Source organism: Corvus moneduloides, chromosome 5 (genome assembly GCF_009650955.1).
Source record: "Corvus moneduloides isolate bCorMon1 chromosome 5, bCorMon1.pri, whole genome shotgun sequence".
Taxonomy (NCBI): Eukaryota; Metazoa; Chordata; class Aves; order Passeriformes; family Corvidae; genus Corvus; species Corvus moneduloides.
This window is the reverse complement of record NC_045480.1, coordinates 44041030-44060014: the sequence shown is the minus strand read 5'-3', so window position 1 is coordinate 44060014 and position 18985 is coordinate 44041030. Positions and strand designations below refer to the sequence as shown.

Below are 18985 nucleotides of genomic sequence, written 5' to 3'. Positions count from 1 at the left end.
TGTGAGAGCAAAAAAAACCCCACGTACTTTGCTGTGACATGTTTGTCTCAGTTTATTTCTTTACCATATTTTGAACCATGGCCAGCTGGAACGTCATGTGAGAAAGCTCATTATTTACTTGTATTTTTTTATAATCTTAAGTGGAGGTCTGTGGGAGCTTGCTGTGGTCCTTGATATAACCACAGGAAAGATTTCTTTAACTGTTAATGATGGATTGCTGATGAGAGCACAGATGAATGTGCAAGAATACTTCTTAATTTGCTCACCATGTGCAGCATACCTGTATTTCTGAGGGGAAGAGATGAAGAGAAGTAGTAATTAACTGCTCATATGCACTGTCTCTGTATATTGTCAATAATGATATCACTACAGGATTATGATCTGTCTGTCTTCTAGCTATTTGATGGGTAATTTTTAGTCATTAAGTTCAGGGATATTGCTAAAAAGCTAATAAATAAATATTAAGTGGGTTACATAACTGATTTTAAAATATACAGTGGCTTGTGGATATATCTTAGTGATTCAAATATATCTGAAAAAATGCAAGGTTAAATAGTAGGAAGCCTTCTTCAGGAGAATTTGTGAAAGAAAGCATATGGCTTATTAATCTTGCATTATCTCCCTTTAGGCATGGAGATAGGTAATAAAATATAGCCTTACTCTTCTGCTCAGTGCTGCTTCTGCTGCAAGTCTACTCTGTTCTTGCTATTTGTCTGTCCTGTTTGTACAAATGAATGGGAAGGAAGGAGGCAGAACAGAGAGGGAATGAGGAGAGCTGTGCCTTATTCCCAGCTGTTCACAGCCAGAGAAGTTGTCTGGCTGCAAAGAACTGAAGTATTTTACTGTCAGAATGAGGAGGGAAAGTACCATGGTACTGCAAGTCTCTGACTTGAAAGGAGATTCAGCACATCCCAACAGTACCATCTCCATTTGTCATTGCTGTGTCACACACCATTCCTGCCCATCTATTCACATACTGCAACCGGAAACTACCTCATAACACATGACTGAAATGGCCTGTCCCTTTTTAAATTTAGGAAAACTCAGATCTCTCCTCCTGCCTTCAGTCTTGCTTGGATATTAGTTTGGTGTGTTACATTACAGACCAGGTTGCATATTAACAGTCCTTAACCTCATAAACCCCACGTTTGACACCTTCTGCTTCATTTGCATCTCATGTGCTGCGTGGCGTCTTGCTACAGGAATTTATGGTGATGAAAGTTACCCATGATGAAAAGTACTTCTATATAACTATGCTGCATCACAGCCAGAGAGCTGCAAGCAATACAGGGAAAAATACTACCCAAAATAAACTTGTGTTATTATAGTTGCATGCTGCTTAATAAGTAATCCAGCATTCCTCTCATATTGTGTTTTTAAAGGGTGAACCAGGTTTCATTGGTCCACAAGGAGAACCTGGGTTGCCAGGGCTACCAGGAACAAAGGTAAGGGTAATGGGCCATTGTGCTGCTGTGAAGCCCCTAGAGCTGATGTCAAATTCAACTTCCCTCGGCAAGTAGCAGATACTGAGACCACTGTTGGAGAAAATGTGAAAAGTCATGGACCAGTGCTATGAGATAGATATATAGATATTCATATTGGTGCCCTCAAAAAATGTGAAGGCAGATGTTCCATCAAAACTTTAATTAATAAAGCATCTTTTTTCATGTTAGAATCCCCAAATTTACTTGTTCAAGAGGCAGAATAGGCATGACTGAAGAAAGTATAATTTCATAAATGTGAGGGGTTTTAGGAAAATGGCTTAAAAGTGTGTGCAGGGAATAGAACTTTGATACTACGCACCAGATTCTGAAAATACAGATAGACTAAACCTCTGATTCTTCTGTTGTCTTGGTTTTTTGATCCTGCTCAGTTGGTGATACACTAAAGGCTGCCCAGTATTTTGTGATATATGTGTATCTGTTGCAATAGGGTGACAGAGGAGAGGCAGGCCCTGTTGGGAAGGGTGAGCGAGGTGAACCTGGAATCCCTGGACCAAAGGTCAGTCTGATTTTACATTGGAAATGTTTTCTTAGTTTTACACCTATGAACACATCTCTGCCTGCTGAAAGATAGAACAAAACTTGGTGAGTGAGGTTTTAAATGAAAATTCTGTCTAATACTCTACTTCAGTCCAGAAGACAATGGCAGTTTTGTATTCACAGCTGTGAAACTGCAGTCTGAATGGACTCTTATTTGGTCTACAAAGTAAAGGCACTACCTACATACACTGTCATGGAATTGGCCTAATTCATTCCAGCTGAAGTACTGACCTCCGGGTCCCTAACTTTCAGCATCGAAGTTTGAACTCTTTGACCAGTGTAGCTATTGAATGCAGAGAAAATCCATTTTGCATGCTGTTTTCTAACTCTTTAAGAAAGAGATCTGTCTAACTACATTTTAGCATTGTCTCAATATTTCCCCTGGTGTTGATCCTGTCAAGTTTTTCTTTCCTATTGCATTTTGAAAACAGTAAGGTTAATTTTGTGCTCCTTGGCCAGTGAGTTCACCTGGCCTGTTGGGAAAAGAAGTTGTGTTCATATTTTATTTTAATCTCCTTATGTTAGAATATTTAACTATCTTCTCTATCTCTTGGCTATCATTTCTCAGGAGCAATGGAATGACATCATTCATTCCTGAAAACCAGTGATAATGATGCCTACTCTTTACTAATGCCGATACTACTTTTCCTTTGGAAGGGTGGAATCTATGACCATTGCACTCTGGAGTTAAAGAATGTATTAATCTGGGTGCTGTTAAATTAAATGCCTTTAAAGATTATCTTGGTAGTATCAAATAAAGTATTTCTGCTGTTCCAAACTGTAGTTAGCCATTACTAATTTCTTTTTCTCTGCACTCCCATTTCTCTACCATTTTTCTCCCATCTTGCTCCAAACAGGGGAAAACAGGTGAACCTGGATCTAGAGGCCCCAAAGGGTCAAAGGTTAGTAGTAGAGAAACTGTCTTTAGGGAACTAATTAACACAATGATTTTTAGGATCAATTATTTGCAACATTTCACAGAAACTTCACTTGCCTCTTTTAAAGAACCTGTCACAATCTGCAGTGTTCTTTATAAGTGAAATCTTCTGACCTTCAATTGTAGCTAAAAAATTTTGTCAAGTCATACAGGGTTTGAACACTGTGATTCTTCTAATCCTTCTTCTGTTATAACGTCCATTCCACTCTGTTGTTTTTTTCCTCCTGCAACTTGGTTTCTCTCTGTGTAACTGATGTGTGTTAGTCCTCCCACATGCCAGGACCCAACACCTGAGTGTGCTGTTACTGGGTTTGCAATAATTTTGTGGATCCACACTTTGGTGAGCTAGGAATACTGCAGGCTGAGATATGATGGCCAGAAGTCCTACAAAAGCAAGAGTTGTTGATTGCATTACTGTTTTAAAAAGACTACTTTGATTATATCTATGTACCCATCTGTCTGTCTATAGGTATAGCTGGTCCACATAGATGGAGAGAGAGAGAAAATGTACATTTTTCTATTGCTTTATCTGCTGTGCAAGTACTGTTCCCACTGGATTCCTTCTTGTTACATGATGGAGTCAAAGCAAAACGAAAATGTGTTTGTGTAGGTGATTACTGAGTCTAGTGTCAAAATAAGGGTGACAGGACAATGTAGGCCGGTGTGATGCTGTTTGCAGGACTTGTAAAGTGCTTGAAGGGTGGCTTTAAGTGCTTAAGGATGTGATTAAACAAGTGCCATTTAACCTCATTCATTCCCACCAGAAAGAAGCACTGGAAGGCAAGGGAACTGATGACAGGATTAAAGTATCAGAGTGAGAGTAGAAGAGTAAATCAGCCTCTCATTTGACTGCAGTACCTGGGCACCTCCCACATGCACCAAAATTATAAATATATCCCCTTTAATTCCTTTTTTTATCAAGAAAGGATATGCAATTTTCATTTTACCTGCATACCTGTGATGAAAATCTGGCCCACTGAAGTCGGCCTAATGGTTGGGAACTGCATTTTTTAACAGTTCCAGTGACATGTTCACTAGCTGCTGTGAAGGCAGCACCAAAAGGAAAGGCAGATGGCACAACCTTGATCATGCCCTGCCACCAGCCTGCTCTCCTTCATTAGCTTCATTATGCCTTCATTAGCTCTATGAAAGTTTTCTGGTTTCTTTGTGTTCCGTTACCACTGGTGAGTTAATGATTCTTCCCTGACTTTTACCAAAAAGTTCTCTAGATTTCAACAGGAGCAAAAGTTGCAATTTTTACCCATATTAATTTTGAGCAATATAAAAATATAAGAAAGTAACCATGAAATAAAATTAATTGTGGATGCTGGGTTGTGAATGCATACATGTTTGAAATTCCCATAATTTGAAATGTACTACAAATAGCCAGGAAGAAAAAACTGTGTGTAAGCTGGTAGTGATCTTAAGCCTGTCACAGAAAGCATCAAGAAACTCTTAAATCTGACAGCACTGTTGTATTTGTAAGGGTGGCAGTGTCTCAGAGCAGGGAAGTTCAGGAGGTTAGTGGAGGCATAATCACAGAAAGAAAAGTTTATACGTTTTGAAACACACATTTGAAGAAGTTTTTGACTGCTTTCAGCCTGAGTGATTTCATTTCTCTAGTATTCTCTTCAAGCTTTCGGTAATAGTGTCATTAAGAATAGGGGATGTTACACAAATCAGGTAATTGGTAACTGCCCATTTTTTGGTTCTTTGGGATTTTTTTATTGCAAACCGATGTAATACTCTAATAATTCACACAGAATCAAATACATCATTGTCAATTCTACCACTACGTAGACTTTGAAGGACTTTTTCCTTTCATTAAATAAGATTCACATTCTGTTTAGGATGAGAGGCCCTGTGAACCAGTTCATATAAGAAAACATATTTAAAAAGGGAAGAACTATGTGATACATTTTCAAATGGCGTATCTGTTTTTTCAAATATCGTTCTTACATAGGGTGATACAGGTGAGAGAGGCGACACGGGATCTGCAGGTCCGCGGGTAAGTCTACTTCTCATGTGAGCTCTTTGTTTTGTACTCTTAGATTCAGTCCATGTGAACTGAAATTGTAGCAGTAGTTAAAACTCCAGGTGAAACTGAGCACTTGACACTGTTGGAACATGGTTGCCAACTGGCCTTTAATATGACTAACATCACTTGCCACTATTTGAAGCAGTCTCACATCCACAGTTTGTGGGCAGGATGTTACAAGCCAGATGTTCTGACATTGTTCACAGCCACTACAGAACTGGAGTGTAGGAACTGCTTAAATGTCTCCCCTCAGAGGTTTCATGTATTTGCTTTCCCGCTGCAGCACAAGTCACTGGGTACTGACTTGCTTATTTATCATTATAAAAAAAATATTTTCCTTTAAATGCTAACTTCCATGTTTTGTGGTAGTATATTGTAACTATGTTAAGAGTCCAACACCACAAAATAAAGTCAAAGCATGTGTCAATAGTTAAGAGTTTAAACTAGTCTTCGGTTGTCTCCAGATTTTAATGGAAAATGTATTACAGGGACCACCTGGACAGAAGGGTGATCAAGGTGCAACAGAGATAATTGATTATAATGGCAATATCCATGAAGCTCTGCAGGTATGCAAACATAACAAGGGTGAATTGGCTTACTCTGGTCTGGGAAAAAGTCGTTTGACAGCATTGTATTTCTCTTTTGCCTAGAGCTTGAAAACATTTTGTGTGCAAAATTGTTGAGCTTATTAATCAGTAATCGCTTTCTATATTTGGAAACCAGGTTTTCTGTTTGGTGCTAAGACAAACTGTTTCCCTGATACAAATTATCTGAGTGAATTAGTTTCATGTTCCCTGGAGAGTATTGACATCATCTAATGAGGACAAAACTAATTCATTGCTGGCTTTGGTGTTCAGTACTGAATTAGTGTAATAAACTACATACACAGGTTTAACAGAAGTGTCTGCTTTTCAATTCATGTGTTATAATATTGACATTTCTCTTTTCCCTTGTTTTCCTCCTCCTCTTCATATAAAATGCAAAGAGCAGAATATTTGGGATTTGGAAACCATGTAACATGGCTCCATTAGCAAGCTGTGGATTCAATCAGCAACTTGAGTACATTAAGTAGACCAAGTACCAGTCTTCTCACTTATTCATTTCTGGAAAACCTATTTTGACTGGTGTGCAGAAAAGTGTGGAGGATTAAAGTGGGGTTACAAAAAGAGTGAATGGGTGTTTGCATAAAAGCAAAGGACCAAGATGACATATGTCATTGCAGTCAAGGTGATTTACATTGCAGCATACTCAGATGCAAATTCTTTGCAGTATAACTCCACGAAAGTGAATGGCTTGCTTATGTGAAACTGAAGACTGGATTTGGCTCATTGTGCCTCTGATCACTTTCTCACTGCAGCCGGTGAACTTTTTTTCTTGCATTTACTCAGTGGGAGTGGGCAAATGTCTGACCAGTCATTTGGTTTTCAAGACTCTTTCAAAAAATAAAAAGTCTCACTGCCTTTACTAAAATCTCAGAGCCGTGTATGACGCTAAGGCTGCGTCCACTCTTTCATTGTGTCTGTGGGGAAGTCTGCACAGGCATGTTTTGAGGCTCTGCATTATGTTTGCCTCATTTGGTTTGCTTGTAAGGGAATTCAGACACACAACTTTCAGTCATCCAAATCCCTCTTGGGTTCCATGCCTAAAGTAGCCTGAAATTAATGTTGTGTATTACCAGACAGAGATTTACCAGGGGTTTCAGCCCCTCTATCTCCTGTATTCTGTCTTTGTATTGTAACTCTGGCATCAGTCTTACTTTCAAGCTTCCTCAGAAAAGCTGCAGCACATAAAGAAGCCTTAAAAGTGGACTAAAGCCTTTTGCAGTGGTTGAAACATATTAGAAAGCCTTTATCCCATTGCAAATCATTCCAAATGTCATCACCTTCTGATCCAGGGCAACAAATAATTGATATTAATGGGAATGACTATGCAGGGAGGGTATAAGTAAGATTATATAGGATCAGTCGAAAATATCCTTGCCAAATCCAGCACAGTCCTTTCAGATGGCAAACACCCATTCCTAAGTCTCCTGGTGCCAAATTCTTAGGGGCTCTGAGATTTGCAGTTCTCTCACAGAAGTACATGAGAACTTCCAGTGCTCAGCACTGAGCTGTGAACTTGCACAGAATTTGGCCTGCGGATTTAAGAAGTTGACGAGTTTGCAAGATCTGAGCTGCTTGTCTCATGTTAGAATTTAGTAATAAATCATGAAGCAGTCTAGCAATTTAGTTACTTTGCCTTGTGCCTCCTATTCAATCTTAAGTACAATCTTAAAATTGTCATCGTGGTTTGAGCAAGAGCCCTGCTGCGAGTATGTGGCTTTCACTTGCAGGACCAAATACAAAATTAATCTCTCTGTCAAAATTGCTCTTCACACCTATGCTGTGGAATTTCCCAGGGCAAAAAGCAGTAGTCTCAAAATTTTAATCTTTGTAGGAGCTACAGCATTAGATATTAAAGTATCTGCCACTGTAAAGGAATCTGTTACTGTGAACACGTAAACAGTACTTTGCAATGGTTATTTTAGGTTTTCATACCTAGATAAACTGAACTTCTCGGTGTTTTTAAGGTTACTGATATATTTCCGTTAATATGTTTAAATTCAAAGGATATGAGTATATTAAAGCCATGTGTTAGAGAACAATTTTGTTCAAGTGCTTTGTACTGAGTAGGTTCCAGATCTTTGCCAACAGTATGTATTGTTGCATTGAAACATGGAGATTCTTTTACAGCTTAAAACAGAAGATCTGCAAACATTTATTTGCACATTCGATAACAATTAGAAAAGCAAATATTTCTTGTTCTTTTTAGGCCAGTAAGTTCTTCACAGGCAAGCTGCAATATTTGGGGTTTTACTCTGTTTAAAAATATAGACAGGCATTTAAATTACATTTAAATACTTTTCCACTTGCTTTTAGATTCTTTGGCAAAAAGAATAGTGACAGGTCAAGATATTTTGCTTCCTTCCATGATGAAAATATCCTTTGTCTTTCCAAGCATTTAAAGCAGAATTGTAGTATACATAGCTGGGTTGTGGACTGGTAGTTTTAGTTTAGAACTGCATTTTTATATGAAAAAGAATGTTATATTTCCACTCCAGGAATCGTATTTACTGGTTAAGCATTGGTGCAAAACCTGCAGGCATCACAAAACATAGGGCTAGTCTTTTGGTTGACTTCAGACACCAACCCCTTATGTTTTCTTAAAAAGTTTAAAGAACACCTTTTTGAAGACTTCTGCTTAGATTTTGCTACTTAGTCATCGTTTATTTGATCTCTTTAATTATACGAAACTACTGTCTTCATCTAATTCCCACAGAAACCAAGCAGCTAATCCAACACCAGGAGTTAAAATTAACAAGGGTTTTATTCATGTTTCTGAAGGCATGGTGTCTCCCAGATACAGCATAGTTTCTGTGGAGATTATAACTGTAGCAAACAGAATTATTTATATCATTGTTTAATTCTGCTACTGACAGCTCTTTAATTTTGCCAACAGAGGGTTGCCACCCTGACTGTCACGGTAATTCCTATTGCATGACTTACTCTGCGTTGTAGAACTTCTCCTCTGTGTTGCAAGCATGTTCATAATTCTTCTAGCTCAGGACATGTCTTCATTGGATGTCAGCCTGGTTCATCATAGCATGTATTGATTTCTTTGCTTGGTGTTCCCATAGCAGAGAACCCATTGTTGAAAGCCATCCAACAATGGAACCAATTCTGCTCCTTCTGAATTAATGGCAAAACTTCATTTAAGTACAAGACTGGGAAAACACATTCTTCTTTTTTGTTTCAAATTCTTCTCTGCAAGATTGCTGTTAGTCATATTTTCCCATCTGTATGTACCCTTTCTTTATATTAATGCAGGGGATTTTTAAATGTTTTGTGGGGTTTTCTTAAAGCATCCCCACTATGCACCATCCAGACCAGTATTTGATATATGACACTGTGTCCACAGCCTGAGGTAGAAGTGAAAAAAATGGTTACAGCTTATTCCATGGCAATTTCACAAAGCACTGAGTATCCCCAGATGCACTTAGCATCTTTTAGCAGGATCCTCTTTGCAACTGGTTGGAGATTTCTCCTGGTCTCAGATTGTTTTGGATCAGGTAGTGAGAGCTGGCAAATATGACTGGGTTCTGGTCTCACTTCCATTAAGGGAAGCAGTGTCATTTCATCAATAGGAGCAGAGGCCTTTATTATAAAATACAGGCCGTACTGTTATTTTAACACTGTTTTTGTGGTAGTGTTGTTGTTGTTGAGAGCTGTCATAGGTTAACAACTTGTCCATACCTGGTCTTGGTTCCCCTTGTGTTAAACATCTAACCCATTTTGTTACAGTAGCTATATTAACATTTGCCCTGTGCTTACATGACAAGTTCTTCAGGAGTTTATTTAAAAACTGAGGGGTTTGTATTTTCTGTTTAGGGACCACCAGGACCACCAGGACCCCAAGGGCTGCAAGGGTCAAAGGTGATCTTCCTTATTTTACTTGTTGTATCTTAAGGGTGGAGAATTTTCTGTGGTTTTTTAAATGATGTATGCACCCAGGTAAATGGAGCTTTCCAGCACAGTTGTTTAACTGTAAATTCATCAAATATGGCATGTTTCTAACTTTGTACCCAGATTCTTGAAATGTAGCTTTCCAGAACAGGTGCTTTGTTTAGTTGCCCCACACAGATGCTCAGCTAAGGACCAGCAAAATTAATTAGTACTGAAAGAGTGCAGAAGCATTTTGCTCAGGGATCGGCACCAAGGTAGCTCCCTAGGACTTTGCAAAGTATCCACACAACCAAACAGTGGCTCCCACGCCTCACTTCTGGCTGAGTGGGAATGAGGTAGGCAAAACTGTGTGCAAGACACCACTGGCCACCGTGTGAGTGCATGTGAATGCAGCTTTTATGTCACGGGGGTACCCACCCAAATAAGTACAGTATTGTCTAATGTCAGTAAAAATTACAACGTACACATGTGGCCCGGAGCCTGGCTGGAAACCCAAGCCTGCTAATACCACCTGGCTAGTGCTTACACGTAGTACAGAAGGGTTAGTGAGCAGCCCACACAGAGACAATGAATACCATGTGCTGCACTGTTCTGTAAAATTTAAATAATAAATTTGCCTATACTTAAAAAGTGTTGAAATTAGTGGACTGTCCCTAATTGCTTTTAAACTAGTTGAGATGTTTCTCCTATTTCTTAAATAGTAGATACTGCATCTTCTCCCAGTGTCTCTATGCTCTAGCAAGAGCAAATAGATGCATCTTCAATAACAGTACTAGACATTTCAGACTTCATCCAGTATTTCCAGTGATATGAAGAGTATTTCATATGGAAATACATCACAATACACATGTGCATTATTTTGAGAAATTGTGAGAAACAAGGTTCATTCTATATGATAATTGATAATAGAGTACACAGTTAAGTGTGCAGAAATTGCTTTTTGCATTATCATCTACGCAGCATTTCTGCAGCATGGGGTATGTTGTGAAATACAGAGAAGTTTGAGTGTGGAAGAGATTGTGTTCCTTCGTATAGGTGAGCCTTCTCCTTCAAAATTTACAATGTGAAGCAGAATTCAACATTACAGGAGTTTGTTTCCAATATCATTGACTGCACCCATCCAAGTAACTTATTCCCTTAGAGAATGCTACCTAGGAGCTGGTCATAAGACAAAGTTGTGAATGTGAACTCCTTCACTGAGTGATTTTTAATAGGGGAAAAAAAACATGAGGTCCCTCCCTACCTTACATAAATGGAGAGGCATGATTCCGTATTTATTCTGGTAGCAGGCAAAGTTTCCATTGGATTGGGATCTTTTCACCCCATGGGATTTTGTCTTCTTCTTCTTTTTTTAAATGCACTTGTCTGGCCTTTATACAACCCAAAGTTATTCAATAGAGGTATTATATGTGTGCTGGACTTTTTGACAGAATATTCCCTGGCTTTATTCTTGTTAATTATGAGAATTTCTCTGACTTTTTCCTCTAGTGTCTGGGACAATTGGGATAATCCAGTTCTGTCTTGTCTCTTGCAGGGTGAACCAGGATCCCCAGGAACTCCAGGAGCTGATGGAGAGCAGGTACATTTTGTGTCAATCATGTAGTGGAGAACATGTCAGAAACCATAGGTTGTTGCAAGAGATTATTTCCGTGATCCCAAGTTTTAACTTAGATCTAAAGAATATTATGATATTAATTAATATTATGATAATAATTAATAAAGATCATTATAATGTTGCTGCATAGTCTGTGATCTAATGATGTCTCCATTTTTGCATTTTAATAGCAAAGGTATATGCATGCACATGACTTCTGCTTATTAGGATCAAAGCTAGAATTCTCTTGGTGTCTCTAGTTTTTTGCATGATTTGCTGAATAAGTCCATATTTTAGGGTCCTAAGGGCTCAAAAGGAGACACAGGTGATCCTGGAATGCCTGGAGAAAAGGGAGGAATCGGACTGCCTGGCCTACCAGTGAGTATGAAAAACTAATTCATTAGTTTTAACAAAAATACTTTTATTTTTTCTCTCTTCCATTATCAGGAATTTCCAACAGTGCTGATAAATTGCAAATGGGGCAGAAATCGCTGGGGAGAATATTCTGAGATTGTTCTGCAGCTAATCTAGGAGGAGGTGTAAGATTGTCAGAACTTTTCATTCCACTTATGGTAAAAAAAAAATACTGTATAGGGAAGAAAGAGATTAGCTGGCAGGCTGACCAAAGCTGTACTTCTCTTGTAATATATAGCGCAGCTTGGGCAAGGAGAAAGGAGCTATGTTTTGAATGGAAATTTCAGGTGACTTACATTGAGGAGGGAGAGAAAATGCATGAATATTTATGGAATGCATTCTTCCTATTTATATATGTGTGTGTGTATATATATATGCGTGTGTATATATATACATACAAATGAAATTTCTCAGTAAAAATAGAAACAATTTCAAAATTGTATCCATGGAACAATTAATGGAGTGCCAGTTTAAGGAATTGTCATAAATATCTTGCTACAATTGATAGCTATCAATATAAAAGCATACACTTATATTTGTTAAAAATTATTTACAAAGTAGTGCCAGAATTTTTTAAAGGATTTCCTTTATATGTGTGCTGTGTTATGGTAATGATGGTAACTATTTGCCAATAAGTATTATAATTTCTAGATTGATTGCTAATAAGATTACAGCTGTTTATAAATGCTGTTTTGTATGATTTTATAGGGAGCTAATGGCATGAAAGGCGAAAAAGGAGACATTGGTTTGCCTGGTGCCCAAGGTCCTTCAGTAAGTCTTAGTGCGGCTTTGCAATGAACACAGGAGTTCAGCAGTGGTTCTCCAGCTTCTGATTCTGAGCAATACTTGATATTCATGACTGATCGTTCCTGAGAATGAACAGATTTCTGGTCATAGAGCTAAATACAGTTTAAGAAATTTTAAATATATAATTCCTGTTCTGTTCTGTTGTATGACTATGAGCAAGTTCCGCTCGCTTCAGTCAAAGCCTTCTGGCTCTGTAATGAACTAAATGGGAAGAAAGAAAAAAACCCAAACAAACCATAATCTCTCTCAAAACCTTATACTCTGGGAATCTCAGATAGTCCAGTGAGAACCAAACTAGACTGACTTCTGATATGTCACCCAGGGTAGTGAGCTAGTTGTGTGAGACCAGACATTCTCCTGATTTTTTTTCCCCAGAGCATTATAAAGGCATTAAAAAACAAAACCAAAAACCAAACAAACCCAAAAAACCCAAACAAAGTCCTAGTACCTTTATGGTGTGGGTGACTAACATTATCAGAGCACAGTAAGATGGGAGACCTCAGAGCAGAGGTTAGTGACAGAAGCCGTAGCTCTGCGGAGTCGGAGGCTGCCCTGTGCTGTTGCAGGACACAAGAGGCATCCCTCATCTCCAAGTTTCTTTCTATGAGAAGAGGATTATTTTCTTTCAAATTAATTCACCAGTTCATTCATCTGTTCTGCTTATTTTCAATTGAGGGAGGACTTACAACTTCCAGGAGATTTCACAGATGGTGGAATCTGTCTTATGTTTCAAAGTGCATCTCGGTGATGCTCTTGCCACTACCGACATCTACTATAGCAGTGCATGAGTCTGGAGACCTGATTTAGCATCCCTGCTGCTACTCTGCGGGTTATGGTAGCAACCCAGTGGGATTAAATCCAGGAACAGAGGTGATACTGCACTGGATATATCATAATGAAATTCTCTCTGTGGCTTTGTTAGGAGCACGGAAAACCACTGCAGCATATATGTGCACTAAATGCTGAGCAACCCGATTACCTCTTTTACTGGCCTCAAAGAATTTTTGGTACAAGTGGGCTAAATTAAATAAAAGGAGAGACAAAGGGCAATTTTGAAAATATGCCAAAGCCTAGCTTGAATTTAGTATCTTTTCCATTTGTCAGTGTTGAGGAGGAATAAAATAACACGTCATCGTCTTCTGGCTCTGCAGATTAAGTAGTACAAGAGAGAACTAAAGAGCACATACCATAAAATATTAAAAGTTCAAGCATCCCTGATCAGTACTGTTTGTTTTACAGAGATTTATTTTGTTTCCCCCATAGTGTCTTAAAGTGTATCATAGACCCTAGGAATAAGAATCTGGAGACAGGCATGCTGCCATATGGCACAGGCAGATCTGCACTTTGGGTACCCTGTCTTTCAAATCAAACTAATTCCCATTCCTAAAGCCCTGTCTAGATGCACTGTCAATGTTCACTGTTGCATTGCTATTTTTGTAAGTGCTTGCCAACAAGAGTCAGCCTGACTTCTGGTATTTTTGTGGGAGTTCTTTGCTCTGCATGATTTAATGCCATTGTTTTTTATCTGTAGATGATAGGACCACCTGGACCACCAGGGCCACATGGTCCTCCAGGCCCTATGGTAAGCTTGGGTGGAACAGAGGTGCTAGAAATGGTCTAAGCCCTCTTGCCACTTTATTGCCTGCTTACTAGAAGTGTTATCAGAATATGTGGTCATTAAAGAGGGGACTTAATTTGGAAAATTTTTTGCATGTCTTAAAAAAAATCATAGGAATTGGAGAAAAAATGGCACATTCCTGTGATAGTGTTAATATGCTAGTGGTCTGGTACCTGCTCATCAGGTGTTTGTAGTTGCTTTATTGACAGCTGAATTTCTTTTGAGAGTACAGAAATATAGGGGTAATTTGTATCCCTATAAAGCAAAAACACTCTCCAAAAAATTGTGGTGTATTTTCATAATGAGAAATGTTATTTTTATTTTCAGGGACCTCATGGACTGCCTGGCCCAAAGGTAAATTAATACCTGTCTTGAATAGATGTGCTCTTTATGTCTGCAAAGTGTCATGCCTTGCTCTTGAATGCATGCAGCTATGTTTTGTCATGCCTCATTTAATAAAAGTTCATGATATTCTTAAACCTTAAAGCAGATTTTAATATTTGCACCTTAAAAGCTTGCTAAATTTTCTGTGATTGTTTCTGAGTAGTATTTCTCCGCAGCATTGGCTGAGTCCATTTTTTGTACAAATATTTGGGATGTGGCACTAAATTATTTAGCTTCCTGTTTATGGGCAAGCTACCGTTGCACTTGGAATTACTTTGGAATAAAAAAGCATGTTACAGCCTCAGGAAATGAAGTCAGATAAACTCTTCTTCATTTATGCTCTCTTGTATCTCCTGCTTCTTCCAGTGTTCATGGCCTTTGTTAGGCGCCAGGTATTTTGCTGACCAGTTCCTTCACATGTTATGCTGGTTCACCATCACAAACTGATGTGTGCATTTTCCTGTTTTCCAAACTGGAATTCATGATCAGACAGGTCTGCAATACATTTGAACATTTTCCGTAGCATAGTACACAAAGATATGCTTTAGGGGCTCTCTTAGCCCATGAGAACAGCTCAGGAGAGTGGAAGTGAATTTTGGGAGAGTTGGAATATTTTAATTTGTGCATTAATTCCGTATTCACCAGTAAGATAAACTTCAGAATGACACTGTATTCATTAAGGCCAGTGGTCTTGTCAGACATGATCATTTAAATCACTATGGCTCCCTAATCACACCTTTCTCAAAAAACAAGGAAGAGAGGAGAGGGTGTTTTTGTTTAGTTTTGGGGGTTTATTTTGGGTTTTTAAAGGTACGAGACAGAAAATCACAGGTTTGACCCCTTATGAGACTGTGTTGGCTCAAGAAACCCAAGTCATAAATCATTTTCTGAAATCAAATATGTTCTATTTTAGTACCAGCCCCTCTTTACCTCAGGCTTTTGGCCTGAGACTCAGGCTTTTATGGGATTTCTCAGGTCTGTTTCCAAGACTTCAGCATTTCCAGTGCTACTGCTCTGAAAGTCACATCGAGTCAAATAGAAGAATGAAGAAATGGCTGCTTAGGGTGCAAAGCAGGCAGATGATGTCTGGAGTTGCTTAAAGGAGCAGACTCGGTTCTACTGAGATTTAAAAAAAAAAATATGAATATAATATACAGTAACATAATACATCAAAGGGAAATCTAGCAATGAGGCCATAGGGAGCAGCCTGGATGAAATACCCACGTATTTCTGTTTCCCAGAAGAGGCAGGTGTGGTCAATACTCGCCTTGACTAAGCAGCCCTCATGCAGATGCAGTTTTTCATTATGAGAGAATGATTTATTGGCAGTTCTGAGCCCAGTATTATCATCTTAGTGATGTTTAATATAATAGCCTATGCATAATTTAACAATCACAACAAGTGCCATTTCTTACATGGTTAAAATTTCTCTGTATGAACACAGAATCTATGGACCTCCCAAACAGCTTGGCAGTGTGTAACCTGTACTGTTTCTTTCAACTTGTTACTGTTTATGATGTATGCTTAAAGGTTTAAAATATCTTTATGTAAGATTTTGCTGCAAATTCCAGTTTGCTGTAAGGAAAAGTATTGCTTCCTTACCAAATGTACTTCTCAGGAGATCCCACTGTAGAAACCTACTGTTTTGAGGCTTACTTTTATGAACATTTTCTTTCCGTTTGTATTATCTGCATAGGGTGGTTTATGGGATTTGAAGAATTTCCAAAACCCCCTGCAACTCATGCTGAGTTCAGACCGCCTAACTATAGTGATAATTATTAGGAAAAGATTAAAAAAATCTGTTACCGATAATTTTCCTGTAGTTTTTTATTCATACGGATTTTAAATCTCCAGCAGACACCTCCCAAATATTTTTGCCCACTCTTAAATCAGTACGTAAATTGCCAGTAAGCTGAGAAGGTTGAATTTGTTTCAAAGTGGAATTTGCAGCTATTTCTGAGACTGGCTTCTTCTATCCCAGCTTAAACACCCATTATAGCACCAAAAATTTGGCATTTATACTTTTACGTTTAGGGTGAACCAGGGTTAAATGGTCTTAAAGGATTGAAGGGTGAACCAGGTCAAAAGGGTGACAGAGGGCCCCTTGGTCTTCCAGTAAGTAAAAAACCCCAACTATTCAATTTCAGTGCAAATCACAAACGTCTCTTTCTACCCCTGATGAACAACTCTGATTTACTCGATAGCATACACAGAATATACCATGTTGGAGCAGAGCATCAGTCTTGTTTTGTTTTGTCTCTAATCTGTGCTATCGTCCCAAGTAATGTCCTGTAAAATCCAGTGCTGTCAGGGTTGGGTTTTTTTTGTTGCATGTCAGTTGAGAGTGTTCAGTGTCACAAGGATGTCATCACCCCCATTACATTAGTCATGCTGTTATTGAAGTGTTGTATGGTGTTTCCATTAAAAAAGGAGTCTTCCCTTTCCCCCATCTCCTCAGTTATTCTTCCTCTGGTTGCACTTCTGCAGTTCAAAAGGAGAGGTCTAATTGAGGAAAGCTAAAAATTGGGTCAGGGAATTTAGTTGGTTTCTGTTCCCTGAATTCTTATTTTTGCTTTGTTCTTTAGAAAATTTCCATTCTGAGTGTTTGGCATAAATTTTGTCTTAGAAGTGAAGAACCTTAAAATATGGAAACATCACAGTTCTTAAAATTTAGGTTGATGAAATAGAAAATACTTTATGTGTTTGAAAGCATGCTGAAAAGGCAGCTGTATTTTTTTCTCAGAAAAAGAGTTTATTTTTTCTTTTTGTTGTTGTTGTATGAGGATTATTTCCAGTGATTACATTGTTAACAGTAAAATGGAGAAAATAGACTTAGTTGACCCAAAGGAACACAAACCTCTCTGATTAATATTTACAAGAACTATGTTCAGGGCCTCTGGACAAGGTCAGCATCACTGAGAATTTTAATTCATTTTGAGGGGAAAAAAAAGCTCATTTTCACATTGGCAGTTACATCTCTGTAGACAGTGAGCTTTGGAGGCCTGAGCAGATGCCCTGAAAATGGCTACAAGGTAGAAGAGGCTCCAGAACAAAATAGGCTACTAGGTTTTCCAAATTTACAGTGATCTTGTTTTGCTCCTGCTTACTAAATGTCATACTCAGGAGCAAAGTCCAAGTGTTTGACGTTACAGAAAATGGCTCGGTTTTTTGAGTTGGTTGGAGATTTTAGCTGGGTTTGTTTGGGGTTTGGTTTAGTTTGTTTTTCCAGTAGGGGGCTGCTCCCCAGATTATTCCCTGTGTCCTGACAAATGTTCCCTCTGTCCCCACATCCCCTCCCGCGCTGCCGCGCTCCGGCTGCTGCTCTGTTATTCCCACAGAATCCACGAGGGGTCCCCCCGTCCCCAAGGATGCTGAGGCTCCTCGCCCGGCGTGCCTGGCTGCCCGCTGCAGCCCTTGACTGTGCCCTGAACTGGGAGTATATCGGGAAAACAGGAAATGTGATTGTCTTCCGGCCTCTTGGAAATGAATGAGGCCATTGTGCTCAGGATCCAGATTTTGTTGGCTGCATAATGCAGTATTCTTGCACTTAAATATTTCCTATCGCAGTTAACACACATTTTTCTTCCTTTGTGTGTAGTATTCAGTATTGTCGCTATTTACAAATTAGAAAGCATGCGAGTAAATTACAAAGTAAATATTTATGTGTTAAGGCTCAAAAACACCCTAACATCTGGTGTTTGTAGCGCTCCTGTAGCCTGACAATATTCTGCTCTAATACACTGTGATGTGAGGGCAGGGGTGGGTCGGTGATGTTACACTGAAGTGAGAACAGAATCAGGCTCTTGGTGTTCTATGTGAATTTTTAACTAACATGCTGTAGTAGTGTGATACCCACTCCAGAACCCTGTCACAGCGTGTACTGTGTGTTTGAATTGTGTTTATTCATCAGCACCACTTACTAATCTCACGTTCTTGTCATTCGTGTCGTGCCCATCATCCATGCTTCCACCTAACCACACAGGGAGCATCTGGCTTAGACGGAAAGCCAGGAGCCCGGGTGAGTCCCTTGTCTTTCTGTGTCCCCCTTCGTGACTGAGTCCATGTGCTTCCCGGGGGCTCTGCCGGCCAAGCTCACTCACTGCACAGAGGAAGGAAGGCCAAATGCTGCAGGCATTTTCCATGCTGCATAAGAGGGGGCTTCCAGCAGACTCTCAGGGCAATATGTGTGGGAAAGCGAATGTAATTCTCTGTAGAAGGAGCTCTGAACCTTAAAAGGCAGCTCAGTTGTGATTTTTGGTTGGACAACTGCTTGGTTGGGATGCTGATTTTCCTGAGTAAGGTTAGGGATGTAGATAACAGGAGAACATAGCTGTTCAATGCTAAGATGGAATCAGTGAAGGAGATGCAAATGTGCTGGGGTTCATCTACAGGCATTGTTACATTACACATCATAAATGTTAAATCTTTTGCTTTCTTTAATGATAAAGAGCTCTATACAGTGAAAGAGTTATATCTTGGAAGTAAGATTGCTGTCAATCCCTGCAGTAGGTAAGTCCATCTTACAGGTGGACATTTCAATTTAAAGAATAATCAATTAAAAAAAAAAAACAAACAATAATTTAAAAAAATATTTTTTCTGACTCTTCCATCTTCTTCCAATCAGTTTAAGATCTTTGTAAATCTGATTG

The 18985-nt window shown here is 38.9% G+C and overlaps 1 protein-coding gene across 19 annotated transcripts in view; it reads left to right on the top strand.

Moving 5' to 3' along the window:
- Window positions 1-18985, top strand: part of COL25A1 (collagen type XXV alpha 1 chain) — a 316322-nt gene that overhangs the window by 275113 nt on the left and 22224 nt on the right. For 11 of the 19 annotated variants that reach the window (XM_032108047.1, XM_032108056.1, XM_032108058.1 and 8 more), the window contains 14 exons: window positions 1383-1445; window positions 1933-2001; window positions 2900-2944; window positions 4943-4987; window positions 5506-5583; window positions 8516-8539; window positions 9445-9489; window positions 11054-11098; window positions 11411-11491; window positions 12236-12298; window positions 13866-13916; window positions 14280-14306; window positions 16371-16451; window positions 18319-18354. In XM_032108047.1, the coding sequence (XP_031963938.1) occupies window positions 1383-1445; window positions 1933-2001; window positions 2900-2944; window positions 4943-4987; window positions 5506-5583; window positions 8516-8539; window positions 9445-9489; window positions 11054-11098; window positions 11411-11491; window positions 12236-12298; window positions 13866-13916; window positions 14280-14306; window positions 16371-16451; window positions 18319-18354 (753 nt within the window). The remainder of the gene's footprint in view (window positions 1-1382; window positions 1446-1932; window positions 2002-2899; window positions 2945-4942; window positions 4988-5505; window positions 5584-8515; window positions 8540-9444; window positions 9490-11053; window positions 11099-11410; window positions 11492-12235; window positions 12299-13865; window positions 13917-14279; window positions 14307-16370; window positions 16452-18318; window positions 18355-18985) is intronic. The other 8 variants (XM_032108064.1, XM_032108061.1, XM_032108063.1 and 5 more) reach the window with 5 other exon arrangements.